Below are 17,895 nucleotides of genomic sequence, written 5' to 3' on the forward strand. Positions count from 1 at the left end.
ACGAATATTTCCATGTTTGTGTCGCAGAATGTCGCCACCCTGCAATACACCCAGAAAACGAACTAGAGAGAAATCAAGAGCGACTCTTCCTCACCCTTTAGGCAAACACGTTTCTCTATCCAACGCGAACTGACATTCTGGAATGTGTCTGTTACCCCACAGTGCCGGTTAAGCAAAGACCCCGGGGCACACTTTCACATAATAGACGGCGGCTACACCAAACTCCGCTCCCACCCTTCGGCCATATCCTCCTTGCAAAACATTTTTGATAGAGGCACGACCGCAAACACCGTCACTGACCACCTTAGCTGCTCGGGAGGAAAGCTGACACGGCCTCTGCTCAAGGTACACTCAACATCCTGGACTGACGAAACCATCCCGAACACCAACATTAACCTGATAAAGACGTTTACTCCCTCTCTAGCATATCGTCGCCACCGCTCGACTAGGCAACGCTTCATGCTACGTAGTAAATGAGGGCGCGCCTTGTACCCGCCCTTCAGTCTAATTCAATTCAATTCAAATTTTATTTTTCCAGAAAAATACACTCTGGAAGGGTTCAAGGGCTAAAAGCTGAGTATGAACAGCTTGACTGGGCCTGAGAACCCTAACCAAGGCATCACGATTGCACACTAAAAAAACAAAACATCGTCACAATACATTGGAAGTACAAGAAAAGCGTTATACAAATGTAATACAACCATATAATTTTAGTAACCGTACCAACAAATATTTATTGTTTACAAACAAAAAAACGTCCTTAATTCCTGTTTTGAAAACTTAGAAGAGCATTGATATTTATTCAGTAGAAATTGGAGGTTATGTTGCAATGACTCCAGTTTGTAATTATTGCAAAATTTCGGAAGAAATTCAAGTTGTATAGCTTGTGAAGGGTGAGTGGATAGCGTAGAAAGGCTAAGCTAGACGTGATTCTTACTGCGCATTGTACCGAAATTCATTTTTAACCATTGCACAGCGTAAAAAACTTTATTGAGACAGGCAAGACATTATTGCCACAAGACAGAGACACTGTGAATAAAAATTACATCTCATTCAAATCCCTGTGGTTAAACTACGCATGAAATAGCCCCGTACATATTGGAATGAAACAGTTTCTCCCTGATAACCTCTTAGTGTGTCTCAACAGAGTGTCTTCTGTTTTCTTCACAGAAGAGACGACATTGAGGGACGTGGTTCATTAGGTGATAGAACTTTCGGAGCGTGAATAGAACCGGAGAGTGTAGCTTAGGCAAACGAATTGTATGAATAACTATTTATTTCACTGCTTTTCACCCGCAAAACTTCATCGGATGATATGGTTGGTTGTTCTACTGTTCAATTCAGTGTATTTTCAGAAAAAAAATTATTAGAGGAATGGAGGATTATTCTGGTGTTTATTTCAGTGTTTTTCACACACAAAATTTTTTTTAGAAGATTTGGGGGAATATTCGACTGTTTATTTGAGTGTTTTTCGTACACAAGAACTCTATCGGAGGACATGGTGATTTATTCTCCTCTTTATTACAGTGTTTTCAAGCACAAGATCTTTATCGAATGATATGATGCATTGTTATACACGTTTATTTCACTGTTTTTCACGCACAACAATTTTATCGGAGGATATGGGGCATTATTCTGTTTTTTTTTTTTCAGTGTTTCTCGCACACAAAATGTTTACCGAGGATATGGCACATTATTCTTGTGAGCAAAGCCGTTCATCGTGGGGTGAACATTAGCTTGTAGTGACTTAGTTGCTCGAGGGGAATGTCATCGTCTAATTCAGGAATTTTCCCCAGTTCTGGTACAACACGATACTTCTGTAGGAGGCAGGTAATGTACAAGAAGATCTCCACAACGGCCAGAATCTCGCCAGGGCACATGCGCTTTCCTGGCAACAGAGAGAAGAAAGAAAGAAAACGAGTCATTTAAAGCAAATACTAAACTGAACCTCCTTATAGAAGACATGCACACCTTAGCTCGCTCGGAAAAGGTGCCGAAAAGCTTTCATCCTTAATCACAATTTGAGTTACTTATGTACCCTCTAAAGAAATATTTTTGGCAGGTAAGATGCAATCGACCTCTCTGCTTGTGCTCTGCAATGAAAACCTTGGCATAAAGCTGATACCTGTTGACTCTATAATTCAGGTCAGTTTACTAGAAAGCCTTAAGCAACCCCTTTCTGTATTTTGGGTCAAAACGTTGTTTTGAGGGAGACGCTTGTTTACTTGCTACGGGGGAAATCAAGCAGCCATGCAAATTAATTTAAAAGAACACTTAAAATACCACCTGTAAATTGACCTTTTGCCTCAAGTCTGCTTAGTGTTTTTTTCTTCCTGAACCATGTTGAGAAGTATGCCGTGTGTTTCGAGATTTAGTGGTTCGAAAAAGTTTTGCCTGTAGTATAAACCCTTCGATTAAAGGGCTCCTGAGATGAATTTCAAAGTGTTGTTTTTTTGTGTCAGAGGTATACTGCCTAGTTCGTTTAGAGGTCGGTCTAATAATAGTAAGCATATTTTCTCACGATAATAGAAGTTAGTACCCAGACGAGACAGAACTGTTTGTTGGCTCGGCGGCTTGCGCTGACGTAGAAGTCCGAACCTCGTCCAAGACATGGTTGGCCGCCTGAATTCCCTTCTATGTCCGCGATTTTTGACGGCGGTGTTTCTACCCGCGTATGTCGTCGTTACCATGATTACTTCAGCAGGTGAGTCGCACATGGGACGACGACGCTGTTTTTTTTAGCTAGCTTGCCAGTTCTTACGGATTTTGAGCCGGAGGTACTGCGTATACCGTGGTTGGGGCAGTCGACTTTGCATGCGGGAGAGTTACGCTGAACGGTAATTAACTTACTTTTATCGTCGCTAAACCCTTATTACAGCAAATGCACTGCGTAATCCCATCGCTAGCCCGAGTGACAGGCTTGGCGAGTACAGAGACCCTTTACTCACTTTCCGTGGAATCATTTCCCGCTATCAGCTATCACGTGGGACAGTTCCATAACCTCACCCGGAGCTCACATCATTACAATCTATAGCTTTCCGAGCGCTACAGACGAATACGTTTCCCACTAGTAGCAGGCTCAGCGTGATCCCGCCTTCCACCGAACCTCATTGTCTTAAGTTCTAATAGCCTTACTGCAATCTTAAACACATGATCTGGCTATGTCCGGCGTTACCTACGGCCACGGCCTACAACCCCCCGCAAGAATGGACGAACGCTCTCTCAAGCAACGACCCTCGCAAACAACTCCTGGCTGTCCAGAGGGCCTGCGAGAGGGGGGAAGACCAAAATCTTATTTCCTACGCGGGTGTGGGCAGCGACTATCTGATCCGGACGCTTAGCGGCCATCTAGGATAGTCCCTCAGGACCTTTAATAAAATCTGTCTGTCTGTCTGTCTGTCTGTCTGTCTGTCTGTCTGTCTGTCTGTCCACCCGGCGTACGGCGGCAGGGCTGAGGGCGGGTCTCGGCGGGCCTTGCGGGCGGCGGGGAGACGCGAGAGGACGACGGCCGCGCCTCCTTCCCCACCTCTGGCTCAGCATGGCAGCAGCGTAGTCATGGCAGTTACAACTCATTTATGCCCTTCCAGCTCCGCTAGGGAGGAATTTGGCGCTAGTCTAAGATTTAGCGGGGAAACAAGTTTAAAGGCTTAGATACCGCCCCCTGACAAAAGTTACTTAAAACGGGAGCTCTATAAAGGCGTACACGAAAACGGAGCGCAAAGAAGCTGGGCGCATAAACGCTTCACCGACTCAAAGATCCACAATCTTAGCTAGAGCAACGCTTTACCCACTTCTGTGGTGCTAGGTAATCTAGTAAGAATTGCTTGCATTTGTTTCGAGTTTAAGGGGGCACTTAAATATTGCTCATTAGTTTGAGAACTTTTTCTTAGTAATTTTTTAGATATTTTACGCTAAAGTCAAATCTTAAGCTCCAGCTAAGCCCTGTGCTCGGCTGTACGTGTATGCTATCATAAAAACACATATCTGCGGTGGCGCATTATGATGCGTTTAGTCAAATCGTGGCAACGATGACTGCTATGAGGGGCAGGTACACCTTTTTGTCAAATCGTGAGATATCCCTATGGTGGCTCAGTTGCGTGTGCGTTGTGCTGCTGAGTCGAAGGCTGCGGGTTCAATCTTCACCGTGGCAACGCTTTTTTTACGTACGGCAACGTATGCTAAAACGCTTGCGCCGTAAGGCTGTGCGAGACACGGACGGAGACGAGGACGCACAAAATAAACGGGAAGGCGCAATCTATGAAGTTTTTATTCTTTAAAGCACCTCCTGCGGCTGGCCACAAAAGAAAAGAAAATCAAATAAAAGAGGAGAAGCGTAGGCAGTGGAGACGGAAAAAAGAGAAAAAAGCAACGCACAAGAAATCGACCGTGAAATATACAAGTGGACTTTCGGAGGCTTAAGTTTCAGATTCGTTCTCGCGCGCCTCTGGGCGAGGGCGCTTCTTAAAAAAAACGATTTCGCATGGGCCTGATGATAAGGATGGAGTGCTCATCCATTCACCGCATGCGCCGTGCCGACGTATAGTTTACAACATACACACAAGTGAACTTGTATAGTTCATTGGTGTGTATGATCTGCGTTGTTTTGTCGCCGCCGCAGAGCATGTATCGCGCAGCATCGGCATACCTCCCTCCCCTCATACGTTCGCCACACCTTCCTCCTCCGCTTTACTTCTCGCTCTGCCTCCTCATGTTTGTTCGGTGTCCTCTTCGTTTGCTTGGTTGCACCGAGGCTGACGGGGAGGCGAAACCGCAGGAGCGGTCGCTTAAGAGCTGCGCTCTAAAACGTTGTGGAGGCCTGCCGAGCGATGCATTTATGCTATCCTCAAACTGTATTGAGTGATTGCCTGCAAGGTTAGCGCTATCTTACCGATAGAGAAGGGCATAAGGTACTCGGGCTTGGGATGAACCAGCGTTCCGTCGTCGTTCAGGAATCGCGACGGGTCGAACTTGTGCGGCTCCTTCCACAGCTTCGGGTCGTGGTGCACCGCCCAGATGTTCGGGAATATTGTCGTTCCTTTGGGAATGAAGTACTCGCCCACAACGGTATCTTCACTGGTGCTGGAAGAATAGACAAAACAGTTGCGAATGGATGAGGGCGCAGATTCGACTCTTGGACGGGTACCGGAATCTTAAGTTCTACGTTTGGCTGTCTGTGTCTGTCCGCCAAGTAAAGTCTTATTGGTGTTTTCCTGGGTTACGTGAAACATCGTGAAATGCTCTAACTGTTTGATTAGACGGTGGCGCTGCTTTAACCATGGAATATTGTGCGAAATCGACATACCGTTATGCCTGCAATATCCGCGGCGTTTGCGGCATTTAGCTGCACATTGTCATCCATATATCACTAACAGACCCAAATACAGCCGAGTGCCTGCATTTACATGTCAAAGCAATGAACTGCCTGCCCATAATGGCATTGAAAACTGTTTTGAACTTTCATGCACTCAATGTGTGTGACAAATTTCTAGGATTCAGAGCACGCGCCTCGGATTCAGAGCAGGGGAAAAAATTGTGTCCGACATTGTTAGTGCTTGCGGCAAAGGAAATTCCTTGATTGATTTATTAGTTGACTGCTCGACGCCAATGTTCAAGCAACATCTGCGGGAACGTTTGTTGCGGCCGTATACATTGCAGTTCATGGAGGGATTTTCACCCATCCGCTCTGGGTACATGCCAGTTCTTGGGTATGTCTCCCATTGCTTGTGTAACGGTATCATCTGTACGATATGCGCTGCAGTTTTAGAGCTTGAACCTGGGGTTGTAGTTCGTCAACCGTTGCATGCAGTTTGAAGCCCATTGAGTACTACCGTATACTCGTGATAGATCAATCTCGAAGGGACCCCAGAATTATCCGAAGTTCTCATAAATAGGACTCGGCGCAACATGCAAACTTGTGTTGTAATGAAACGTTCACGTATATTTATTGATACAACTTTCGGACGCACTATTGGAGTGCAAATCACACTGAGAAGAAATGACTAATGAATGACTGCTTTGTCTTTGCATAAAATTTCGAAACAATTTTCTATGCCAGCAAGGGCAGGAAGTTCATTGCTTCGAGATGTAAATGAGGCACTCGGCTTTGCTTGGGTCAGTTAGTTATATAAGGATGGCAATGTGCAGCCCGGATCGGCAAATGCCGCAGCTATTATCCGGCATGGACAACCAAAAAGTAAAAATTAACCTTATTTACGTAATTTAAGCAGTTTGAATTAAGCGGCTTTAAAATACATTGCAAATATAGCGGACCAACCAAAATGTTGCAATTTGTTGGAATTATGGAGAAGTTGGAATAATCTAAATTTGAAATATTTGTGTATATATTGTACAAGGGCTATTTTCAATGCGTGCCGATTGATGACGTCGGAACTCAAGCCTCCACATTATGCCTGCCATCCTATGCTGTATCTTAGGTGAACCTTAAGCCAAATTTACCACATGGCAAGAAATGCCACACTCGTCGGGCGTGGAGCTGCCGGTCCCTATCGACGAAGTCAGACATTAAAAGATGAAGTCAGGCGAAACTCCCCTTACAAAAATGGATTTTGAGTTTCAATTCTTTTCCTGTTGAGTTTTCATTGAATCAACAGAAACTTAATTCAAACTCAATTGGCTATTGAGATGTGTCAGTACAAACTCAAAAGGATTTTTATTGAGAAAACGCAACACAAAACCAATTGACACCAGTCAATTGAAACTCTTTGGAGAACAAATGGACAAAACTCATCAGGCTCAAACATACACTTTGAAGGGTTATTTTTTTCAGCGCTGCCCACTGTGTCTACAGAATTAAGACTACTAGGTTACTTTTATGATTTTTTTATTTTACATTGACATTTCTATTGAGTGTAGTCAATAAAAAGTCAACAATGTTTCAATAGACAAACCTCAACAGAATGTCAAATGACTTCCTTTAATTGAAACTCAATAGAGTTTCTACTGACAAAACTAAGTAGGATTGAGAGTCGAACTAGTTGGTGAACATACATTGTTGAAAATTATACCGGTGTCCTTCTTTCTTTTCCATGTTTTATGGTTCGCGCTTAATTTTCAACACTGATGAAACTCCGTAGGGTAATCCAGTAGCCTTTACCAGCAGCATATCTTTGCACAAATAATAATTATACCTGCTAAGTGGGGAAATCAACTGTAATGGACAATTTTTGAATGCATTTCCTCAAATACTGCCGCAACATGGTTTGCACAAAACAATGGATGAAATAAACATTGACAAAACTCCAGTGACTCATCTCTTCTGGCACGTGACTCCTGTTGCGGAAAAGGAAGAAGCCCCCTTGCCAATGTACAGATCATCGTCATTAGATAGTAAAGAGAAGGAGGATTAAAGAGGTGTTCTCAGCAGAGCCATGGCGCGGGTCTAGTTCCTCAATATTTTTGGTGCCGTGAAACCCGGGAGGAACGGCCTGGTGGACACGAGATGACGGCGCACAGCGACTTCGAGGCACGCGAGGCCCGGGAAACCGTTTGATGTCCTGATCCCGTGGGCCTTGCCCTCGAACGGCGCACCCCATGGCTGGCTGCTCCACGCACCGCACCGACCACTGGGAACCCGGTAGTGTCCAGCAGCAGCACCCTATACAGAAGACCCTCCCTGTGGACCTTCAGCCTACTGAGCACAGGGAGGCCGTGAGTGAACTGAAAGAGCTGAGGGACACTCTCCGTGCTAAGATAACCGAACTCGTCAGAACAACAGACAACCTTGTAGAATCAACAACTCCGAGAATTAGTATGCTTAAAATCCTCCTCGAATCGCTTACAGAAGTGCTTGAAAACATAAATAATCTTGACAGACAGATACGAGACCTCCTAGATATCGAGGATTACGAAAAGGATTACGAAGAATCTGACAAGTACTTATATATGATTTTCAGTGCGAAGTGGCTGCTTACTGATAAGATATCGAAGATGAGCTTGATGCGGAAAAAGATAATCACGCAGCGCGTCACGAATTTGGAACCCACTCAAGTCGCACCCGTCCAAACATCATGTAGGTCGTGGATTACCTCTACAGCTTCCCGTAATGAAGTATCTGAGTGCGAAGACCCATTACTCACAACGGATACGGCAACGGCGGAAATCATCCCACTGCCAGTAAAAACCTTGAGTGCGTCCACAAATGCTACGCTGGGATCACGGATGGATTCTGTACCGAGTGAAGAACGATTAACACAACCTCCAGAGTCCTATCCCGATCATCAGAAGCCCGTTGTTTCAATGCATCTTATCACGTACACTGATGCCAGGAACACCGACATGAACCGGCGCAAGAAGCGAAGACTTCGGGACAAGCCCAGCAAAAGGACAAGGACTGCCTCACTAAAGACAAGACGCAGAGTTTGTGGACATTCGCCTAAGCTACGACCCAATTCCGCCAGGCGGAGTGCAACTAGTGCCTCTACCTTTACAAGGCGTGTTCAGACACGGGAGGTTCGGTCGAGGAAAGTGCGATCCCGACCAAGACGATGTGAACGACCAGCTCGGCGCGAGCCAGCCCGAATTTTCTTCCCTGCAACACAACAGAGTGCTGATGTACGTTCATCGCCGATCCTAACGAAGACCGTCATTAGAAAGCACCATCGGATGACAAAGCACCGATGGAAAACTAAGCTGCTCACTAACGGTCACCGAACGGCTAGACGAATTCAAACCAGGCTGCTGAACTGACCGTCGTTTTATTTTTTTTTGGCATGTTTTTTCTACTCAAGTCCTTTTTATCCGTAGTTGCATCACTGTCGCGGGCGGGAGGATGTTGCGGAAAAGGAAGAAGCCCCCTTGCCAATGTACAGATCATCATCATTAGATAGTAAAGAGAAGGAGGATTAAAGAGGTGTTCTCAGCAGAGCCATGGCGCGGGTCTAGTTCCTCAATAACTCCCGCGGAAACGTTTCCTTGCTATAGCAGCTGATTTTCTTCTTTATACCTTAGCACACATTGACATAATGGGTGAGCAATCTCCAGTACTGCTAAGGTTCCCCTTTGGGGCGCTTTAGCGGCAGTGGAGATATTCGAAGTCAGTCTTCCGGGAAGGTTGGTGCGGAATCATGAAGCATGCATATCTCGGCCGGGAAAAAACAGAAAGGCGGGGGGGCTGGGGGCTACACATCTCGGGTCCCAGTTCTGGGGACAAAAAAAAAAAGTCATAACTCCTCCTCCCTCTTTTCACACATACAATGCTGTGATACGTTGTGTTACGGGGGGGCGGGGGAAGGAGGTAGATTTAAAAAGTCATTTCATCTGCTACATCTACAAAAGTCATATGTGACATCGCATCCTAGTGCGATGATTCAGTGTTTTTCTGTGGAGGCACGATAATAACAGCGCTGTTTTGCAGAAATGAATACTTATCTCACAAACCCAAACGCGAAAGAATATTCCAGTAACGAAAATGTGCCTATACATACTCAGAAAAAAAATAGCAAAACGTTGGTGTAAATCACTACACGTCGAAAAAAGAACAATTAAATTTTTGTATACAGCGAACTTTTAAAACAAGCCTTCAAATCAAGCGAACGCAAGCTTGGCCTCGTCGTCGTTCACTCGTGAACTTCATTAGGGTAGCCAGAACTACACCCCGCCGTGGTCTGAGCCCAAGGACGCGAGTTCAGTTCCCCATCGCGGAGACCGCTTTTCTCTTGGAGGCAAAAAGCGAAAACGCCAATGTGTTCGACATTTAGGCGCACGTTAAGACCCCGGGCAATCCGAGGTGACTGTTTGCTAGTTCCTCTTTGATTTACGCGCTCCAAGTCGCAGCGGCGCGGGGCAAGCAAAACACTCCTTCTCTCACTGTTTTTCCCACTCTGCCTCTTCCCGGCGCGACTTTAGGCGCGCATGCGCGACAGCAGGGTAACGGTCGCTGCAGCTGCCGGAGCAACAGCGGCGCCGGTGCGCGAGAGTAGCCGCGGGGCTCGCGTGCGAGTCGTATCATAGCGGAAATATCGTGACAGCGTTCTGAATACCACAGAAGGTTATATGCCCCATGCACAGGGAGGAAGCGCAGCAAGAAGTGATTTTGCTTCGTGTTAGCAAAAGGTGAGACACTCGTTAAAGCGTGAATTTAATCTGAACGATATCGCGGTGTCGTGAGCTGTACAACTACGTGTACCGTGTTCGATGTCAACTTGTGCTATGCCGTGTCGAACATCAGTGCTTATCACGGCACGTTGCGTTTGTGCTCGGTCGTATTTTCGTAACATGAATAAAGTGTTGAAGTGCGATTTCTGCTGCCGTCTTACTGTCCCAGCTGCGTACGTACGCCTGCATGGAGGCGCGCCAGTCTCGGCGACTCCTAGCGGGCGGCGCGGGGCTAGCGGGGCCGGCAGCGGAGCCGCGGAGCGGCGGGAAGAAGCGGGGGGAAAAAAGCATCAGCCCCCCCCCCCTTTTTTGCGCCTCCTCGCTGTGTTGCCATGACAATTAGTACGCCTCCAAGCTCAAGATGGCGGTGACGTTGCTATGGCAATTACAACTCACTTTTGCCCGCCCAGGCTCGCCAGGGGAGGATTTGGCGCTACGACCACAATTAGGCGGGACGCTGGGTTGAAGGCTATAAGATGCCGCGGACTGCCCCGGGCTCGGGCTGTGAATCCGGGGCCCTCCACTGCTGCGGGCCTTATCGCCAGTGTAGCGTCGGCGCCTTAAATTTCGTAGTCAAACAAATCAATATCCCCCGCATACATAACTTTCCTTGAGGATACCGTGAACTGTCTACGATAACAACTGTAGAACTGCAGTGTGGAATACAGAGAATCCCACAAGGAGCAAACACGCATCTATGTTCTATTAAAACAGGTGAAAACAGTTCTTTCACGGCAAAAGAAATCTGTACTCGTAAGCGGAAGAGACTTTCACAAGGCGCCCCCGCTCACACGAACTAAACGAACAAACGAAGAAAAAAGAGAAGAAAGACAAACTGAAGCGCTGATTAGCAACTCATCTCTACTGCACAGGGACACAAAAAGAAAGAACGAGCCTGACACTGCTGCACGTCACTACAAAAAAAGAAAACAAAATAGAGAAACCGAACAAATTAGTGAGCTGGCGTGCCGCTTGTTACACTCCGAACCGCTCTCTCGCTAACAAAAGTATTTTAAAGATGTCAACGCGCCCGCGGAATGTTTCTCAAACACAAGCGCTCGCAAATATCCTGCGCCCGCAAGCAGACCACGAACTTCAAAGCTGTTTTGAAGGATTCTCTGTTCTGCTGCCATTCGCCGAGGCGGGGAACCTGGAAGGGCGCGGGCGCCCGGACACAAAAGACGTACCATCCATAGAGTTAATACTACTGACTCGTACCATCCACCTCCACACCCGCCCATAACCAGTTCTTCTGGTTCCTCTGGCATCCTCCCACGCTAAGCTAAAGTGACCGCGCTGTCGCGACATGGCCTCCGAGATTCCCCGCGAATGTCTAGTACGCGGAGTTGCCACTGCCGCCAGTGGAGCTAACAGCCAACATCGCGACTTCGGCGGAGTTCGGTTATCTGCAAAATAATATTACTGCTGCTCGACGGGTTGGTAATAATTCTATAAACAATGATCGTAAATATTAACATAGGACTCACAAGCCGCCGTCGCTTTTTTTAATATCTCGTGTCAATGTTTTCACGCTCAATTTTTCACAAGAATGCGTAGCCGTGGCATAGCCATCGCAAACCCACTTGAAGCCAAGCCAAAGTCGCTTGTTCGCAGTCCCGGATGTGCGGGCACCAACGCTGTGCGGTCGTTCTCACTGTTCTGTGCAAATTTACAGCTTTGCTCGTGTTGTTGACGATTTATGTGCCGTGTGCGAATCTTTTCAACGAGCATCAAAGGTCATACATTGCAGTGCAGCTGGCGATACATCGAATTTATTGAAGGAAAAGCCATCGTATGCGCTTTTTTACCGCCGGTGAACATCCTTTGTGTCCGTGTTGTGTCTGTGCGCTGTGATCGTACGGTGAGGAAGCTTGCGAAGTGAGGTGTTACCTTCCCTGTTAGCAACGCTTTGGAATCCGTCAAATTCACCACGCTGGGAGCGCCGCTGGGAGCGACGTTGTTATAAGGTGAGTTTATTCTTTCCGAGCGCTCCTGTGCAGTGCGCGTCAGGCTTGTCAAGGGCAAGCGAGCGCGCGGCTTCGGAGCATGCTGGCGACATCTGCTGATAGCTGCTGGGATAGAGATAGCTTGCCATTGCGCGTGCGTGGATCTCGGACAGGCCCTGGCCGGTCGTCGTTCAGCTTTGGCCTCTAAAATTTGGAGACACCACCACCCGAAACGGGTGCTTGTTTTCTTCGTGCCAGCCGTGAGCGGTGACGCCGGAGATCAGTGCGTAATTTGACGCGGTGCATATTCTTGTAGCGTGCTTTCCGTTTGGTGCGCTTGAGATTCAGAAGATTGACGCACGTTGCTTTATGCGATTACGTAACTGCCTGCGATAAACGCGTCAAACGGCGCGTCTATCTGGAGTCACCGCTCATGGCTGGCACTGGGGAAGACCAGTGCCCCTCGTGGGTGGTGGCGTCTGCAAATAAGAGTGGCCCATGCGAAATGACGACCGGCCCGACCCTGTCCGAGATCCGCGCACGCGCAATGGCAAGCTATCTCTAACCCAGCAGTTATCAGCAGATGTCGCCAGCACGCTCCGGAGCCGTGCGCTCGCTTGCCCTAGACAAGCCTGACGCACACTGTACATTTCATCATGACAAATGTTGTGCAGACCTACCTGAATGGCGATACTCACGACTTGGTTATTTGTCGGTATATGAACAGTGTTTTTATTCCCGCCGTCTCCAGATCGACCTAAAGGGTATGATTTCACTTCAGCCTTTCAAAAATACTGTACGTAAGTGTCAAAAATTGAAGGGGAAGGCTATTGTACCGGCACACAACATTTTGACATCAATCAGTGTTTTGCTGTCTTCCGCGCTGCTGTATTGCTTTCGCGTGTTCTATATTTGTATGTATCTTAAGCTAAAGATCTAACAAAACCTTTGAAGGCAATTGACGAATGAATAAAATCCCAGATGCAGTGCCGCTACAGAACGGAGCAGCAGCCATGAATTACCTATTACGAAGTGTCATAAAAAAAGAAAGAACACCATGATGAAGATAAATAAAATGTTTGACGAACGAAATTAACGAAAATGAAAAAAAAATGAAGGAGGTTGAATCGAACAAGTGCCTGTCGGATCAATAACAGACGCACGAATACTGCGCCATGCAGGCACACCTGACAGCGCTAGGCTGAGAGGCAGATCTACCAGTCACAAATAGGATAGTGTGTTCAACCAGTTAGAAGACATGGCGGTAAAATATACTTGCAAGCTAAAGTGCTGGCAGCCAGCAATATATTTGCGTATTAATTTGAACGATTGCTTGGAGAAAGAGCGTTCCCTGAGTGCAGAGCACTGACAAATGTGGCCTAAACCGTACTTCATTCCAGCTAAAAAAATAATGCCCAAGAATATAACAAATTCATTGATTGCTTTTGGAAAATAGAGACCATGTATCCGCAGAAGGTAGGGTTTGACCAAAAACATCTTTACACAAGTCTGATGTGTTACCTCGGCACCCTAAAGGCAAGCAGACACTTTGGCTTTAAAACCAATGCAGAAAAAACCTGCTGCGTTAGTAGTAGTTGGAAACAGACTGCACACTGTTGTCATATATTAGTCTTTTACCACTAAGTACCAATTCTCTCCATGTATCTTTCCGTGAATTTCTCATTTGCCAATTTTTGTCACAGGTGCTAGGCAGCTTGCACTAGAACATGCACAGGCGTCAAACTTTCAAACTGATGAATACCAGTTTTGACTTAAGCACTTGCTCGACTTGCTAGCATAAATTGAAATTTGCCATTGCTTCTAATCACAACCTGCTGACTGCCTTTCTCGGAGCAGTTTTGAATAAGTTGGGCTTAATGTGGTGTGAGTAATAGCAAAATCACTGAATAACATTTTGGCTGAATGTGGCATCAGACGTGCCACTGACTGATGCTACACCGGCATTGCGCGAGGGCTTAGTCAATCTGTTTTGACAGATTTTCTGCCTCTAGGAATTACCCAAATGATTGGTCGGCATGGTATCACTATACTGTTTTAGTGCTGCTAGTGTATAGAAAATCTCGCCAAGCAAAGGGATACAAGCTTTTAAATTATTTCTCATTTACAGAAACTAATGTTTTTCCCCTCACCAAACAAAACTGTTTCGTGTTCTCCTTGTGTGTAAACTGGCATTAGACGGCCTTGTTATACTGGTATACCCCTCTGGCATTGTTATGATGAAGGCAAAAATGTGGATATACCCATGTCTCATATGATCCCTTTAAGGTGCTGCTTAGTGCTACTTGTTTGGTAAACGTACTGCAAGGCACACACCATACTTCAGCGTTACAAGAGTGTAAAAGACTGCGAAATTCAAGTTATGTATTTTTCCTGTCACGTTCTTTTTGGCACGTTTTTTTCCATCACGGTTCATGTATTTTTTTCCACTAGTCGGTAAGCACAAAGTATTATGCGCTCAACCATTCATAAAGCCATTTGCGATGATTGCCTGATGTAGTAACTTTAGATTACAGTACCATCTGATCCAAGTTTTTTTTTAATCAAGGCTAGTTTTGTAAACAAGTTCATGCAAGTTGACAATTTTCTAATTTTGTTTTACGAGATTTCAAGCATTAAAATTTCAAAAAACAAAATCCACAGGTTGACAGGTATGCTTTTGCACAGGTTTGGGGTTTCTCCTGTCAGGTAGTGGCTCAACCAGTCTTGATAGGCCTATTTGGATTTCTTTTGGGCCTGAAAGATGTGGAAGACACGATTACGGACCCATGCGGGTGATTTTTTGGCTCCCTGCCGCGTTGAAACATAGTCGTTCCGGTAGATTTCAGGCGCCTTAATGCGGAAGGCATTCAACTAAAGGCATTCCACTCCCTACCAATTGTAGAATTAATTGATGGGGCTAGCTTCGCTTACGGCATTAAAATCTGAGGAAAGCTTATACATTTGTTGAACTGCTGTCTCCCTGCTTTCCAAACATACAAGCCAGGTAACTTTTAAAATAGCCAGGTACTTAAACCAGCATGCTTAATGAGAAGGGATGCAATCATCATTTCGTACTTGACTGGTGCAAACAAACAAGTTTGTTTCTTGTATTTTGCAGGCTACACAGTCAAGTAGGCAAGTGGACCCTGCGAGGCTCCAGCCCTCCCATGATGCTTTCGTGAGCAATAAAGCAAGCTTTGCCATGCAACACCTCACTATTTCGCCTGCTTATTGCACACCTTGACGACAGTTTTTAGAATGTTTTTGCAATATTGAAGCAGACTTAGATATATTTAGTACAGTTAACTGAACTTTACTATGCAATTGTTGAAATAACTTGACAAAAAACTAACAGGAAATCAAACGGGCTGTCTGGAATATGCTCAGTAGGTTTTCATTTGACATTTCTCAACAGAAACTCAACAGAAGAATGAATAGAGAGTCAACACAGACTCAACTGGAACTCAACAGACTTTTCTCAATAGACTTTCAATTGACACGTCACAACGGGAACTCAACAGGAAAAGTGTATTGAGAGTCAACGGAAAGTCAATTGGAAATCAACAGACATGTTGACTATAGTCAATAGACTTCCAATTGAAACTCAGCGTTGAGTTTCAATTGAAACGCGGCGGCCAATTTTCAACGAGAACTCAATACAAAATTTCTATTCAAAGTCAATTTACTGTCAACACAATGTACTGAGTAAAGTCGATTGACTTTCAATTCAATCTCAATAATCATTTTTGTAAGGGTCCGGCCCGTCAAGCACGCGCGGCCACCCCTCCCTCTAACCGTCATTAACCTGTGCGCAAGCGAGCTACAAACTGGACAAAATTCAAATTTACAACGTATAACGACGACGATGGTTGAAACGCGAAGCTTTCTTGAGGTCGAAAATCAAATGGAGGAGTACCAATGTCAATGCCGCTGCAAATCAAAGTCGAAGTGCATACGATCAAAGTGCGAACGGTGTGAGAGCCAAAGTCCAACGTAAACGGTCACAGTGCTAAGTGCCTGCGAGTCAAAGTCCAAACTCAGACGGAAGCAAACGAATCCCTCTCGGGAAAACTAAGCGCCGCCCCCCCCCCCCTTGTCGTCACCGTGAGACCATCGTTTTCGTCCAAAATCCAAACAGCTAAACTTCAAAGTTCAAGGAAAACGGTTGTGAAACAGCCCAAAGAAAATGCTGAGCGATCCAAATACGATGATGGCGCAATCGGATAGACGTCGGTTTCTTAAAACGAGATGCACAAGTTGAATTCCGGCCACGGGAAACGTGTTTTTTTCATCACCATCATCATCATGTTCCCTCCCTTTGTGTAAAGTTGTTTTTTCTGCATTCGTGCAGTGCATTTTGGGGACGACACTTCCATCAGCTAGACAAAACAAGCTTCGCTTTAATACGGGGTGCTTCACACGGTCATACCATTTTCACAGGTGTAAAAAAAGTGGTGACTTTATGATTTAAATGCTGTTTTGAGATTAAGGTAATAGTAATCACTCCGAGAAAGTACAAATTCTGGGTAAAAATGCTTAGGAGATGGCGTGTATTTACGATGTCGTGCCGTTAAGTAATTTGCATACATCTTCGATGATGATGAAACAACATTTTTGAGCCCAAACGATTTGGTGGTGCCCACAGGCACGAGACCAGGGTTGTTCCCTATTCACGGGACCCATATGTCCCCAAGAACTCCTGGCCCCTGGCCGTCAGGGCTAGCTGGGTCGGCAGGGCGGGGCTCGACAGCAAGGTCTCTCATCGCTCAAGGAGTGGAGGTGGGGAAGTGGAGGTTGGATTGGGGGGTGTAGGGTAGGGAGTGGGGGAAAGTGGACGCTCGGGGAACGTGCATTCCGCCATGGGATGCGACAGGGTGCCTTTGGCCTGCTTGCGGGAAGCACAGGTGGCGTCGCGTAACTGTGGATACATGCGATGGAGCAGAATGGGGTGCGCAAGCGAGCCCGCCTGCACTCTGTTCAGGATCGTTTGCTGTTGCCTGGTTAGAGTGCGGTGTGGTTCGGGTAAGGTGCGCCGTTCTTCTCTGTACGCTCGAGTAATCTCTCTGTAGCTTGTTATTGGAGTCGGGGTGTCCGCATCATCGCGCGACTCGGTGGCTGCCCGGAACGTCATTTCGCGGGCGTGGTAGTCAGCGATGGTGTTTCCTGCTACCCCCGAGTGAGCCGGGACCCACACGAGCTCAACGGCTCGTCCCGGTGTCCCCTGGTTCAAGATCGCAAATGCCGCGGAGGAAACTCGTCCCCTCCTGTAGCTGCCGCACACAGTCTTGGAGTACGTGACCACGACCTCGACGCCCGGTTGAACGAGCGCCAGAGCCACAACCACCTCTTCTCTACCGTCACGGCGTCTCTCGTCCTCGTCGACGCTGTGGCGATTAGTCGGTCGTGCGTCGTAACAAGTAAAGCTGGTCGTGGTCGTAACGACTGCCGCCGCCCGCTCGCTGCCTTTCCTAAGCGAGGCGTCCGCGTATAGAACGCGGAGATCCTCCTCCAGATGTCGGGCCAGGGCCTTGGCCCACGTATCGCGCCTCCCGTCATCCTTACCCGGGGTCATGTTCCGGGGTAGGTGCTTCGTTTCGATTGCCACCTTCCACTTCCCGGGTAGGGGCGTCGTAGTGGGTAGTGGTTCGATCCGCCATCCCAGCTTGCGCAGGACGGCGCGTCCATGTTCTGTGCTACTTAGTCTGACGCGTTGATTAGAGAGTTTAGCTTCAACCACCTCGTCCACCGTGTTGTGGACGCCATATGTCCTGCAGTCGTCGGGTCGACGAGTATATGGGAACACCCAGAGCTTGCTTCGTTGCCTTGCAAATGACCG

The 17,895-nt window shown here is 46.8% G+C and overlaps 1 protein-coding gene across 2 annotated transcripts in view; it reads right to left on the minus strand.

Moving 5' to 3' along the window:
* Positions 1 to 617: 617 nt before the first annotated feature.
* LOC144175901 (cytochrome P450 2C28-like) overlaps positions 618 to 17,895 on the minus strand; it is a 72,940-nt gene continuing 55,662 nt past the window's right edge. For both annotated transcript variants that reach the window (XM_077704967.1, XM_077704968.1), the window contains 2 exons: positions 4,889 to 5,079; positions 618 to 1,888 (listed from right to left, as the gene is read on the minus strand). In XM_077704967.1, coding sequence (XP_077561093.1) covers positions 1,716 to 1,888; positions 4,889 to 5,079 — 364 coding nt within the window. In that variant the 3' untranslated portion in view covers positions 618 to 1,715. The remainder of the gene's footprint in view (positions 1,889 to 4,888; positions 5,080 to 17,895) is intronic.

Source organism: Haemaphysalis longicornis, unplaced genomic scaffold (genome assembly GCF_048455015.1).
Source record: "Haemaphysalis longicornis isolate Haplotype H1 unplaced genomic scaffold, Haemaphysalis longicornis Haplotype H1 scaffold_3, whole genome shotgun sequence".
Lineage (NCBI taxonomy): Eukaryota > Metazoa > Arthropoda > Arachnida > Ixodida > Ixodidae > Haemaphysalis > Haemaphysalis longicornis.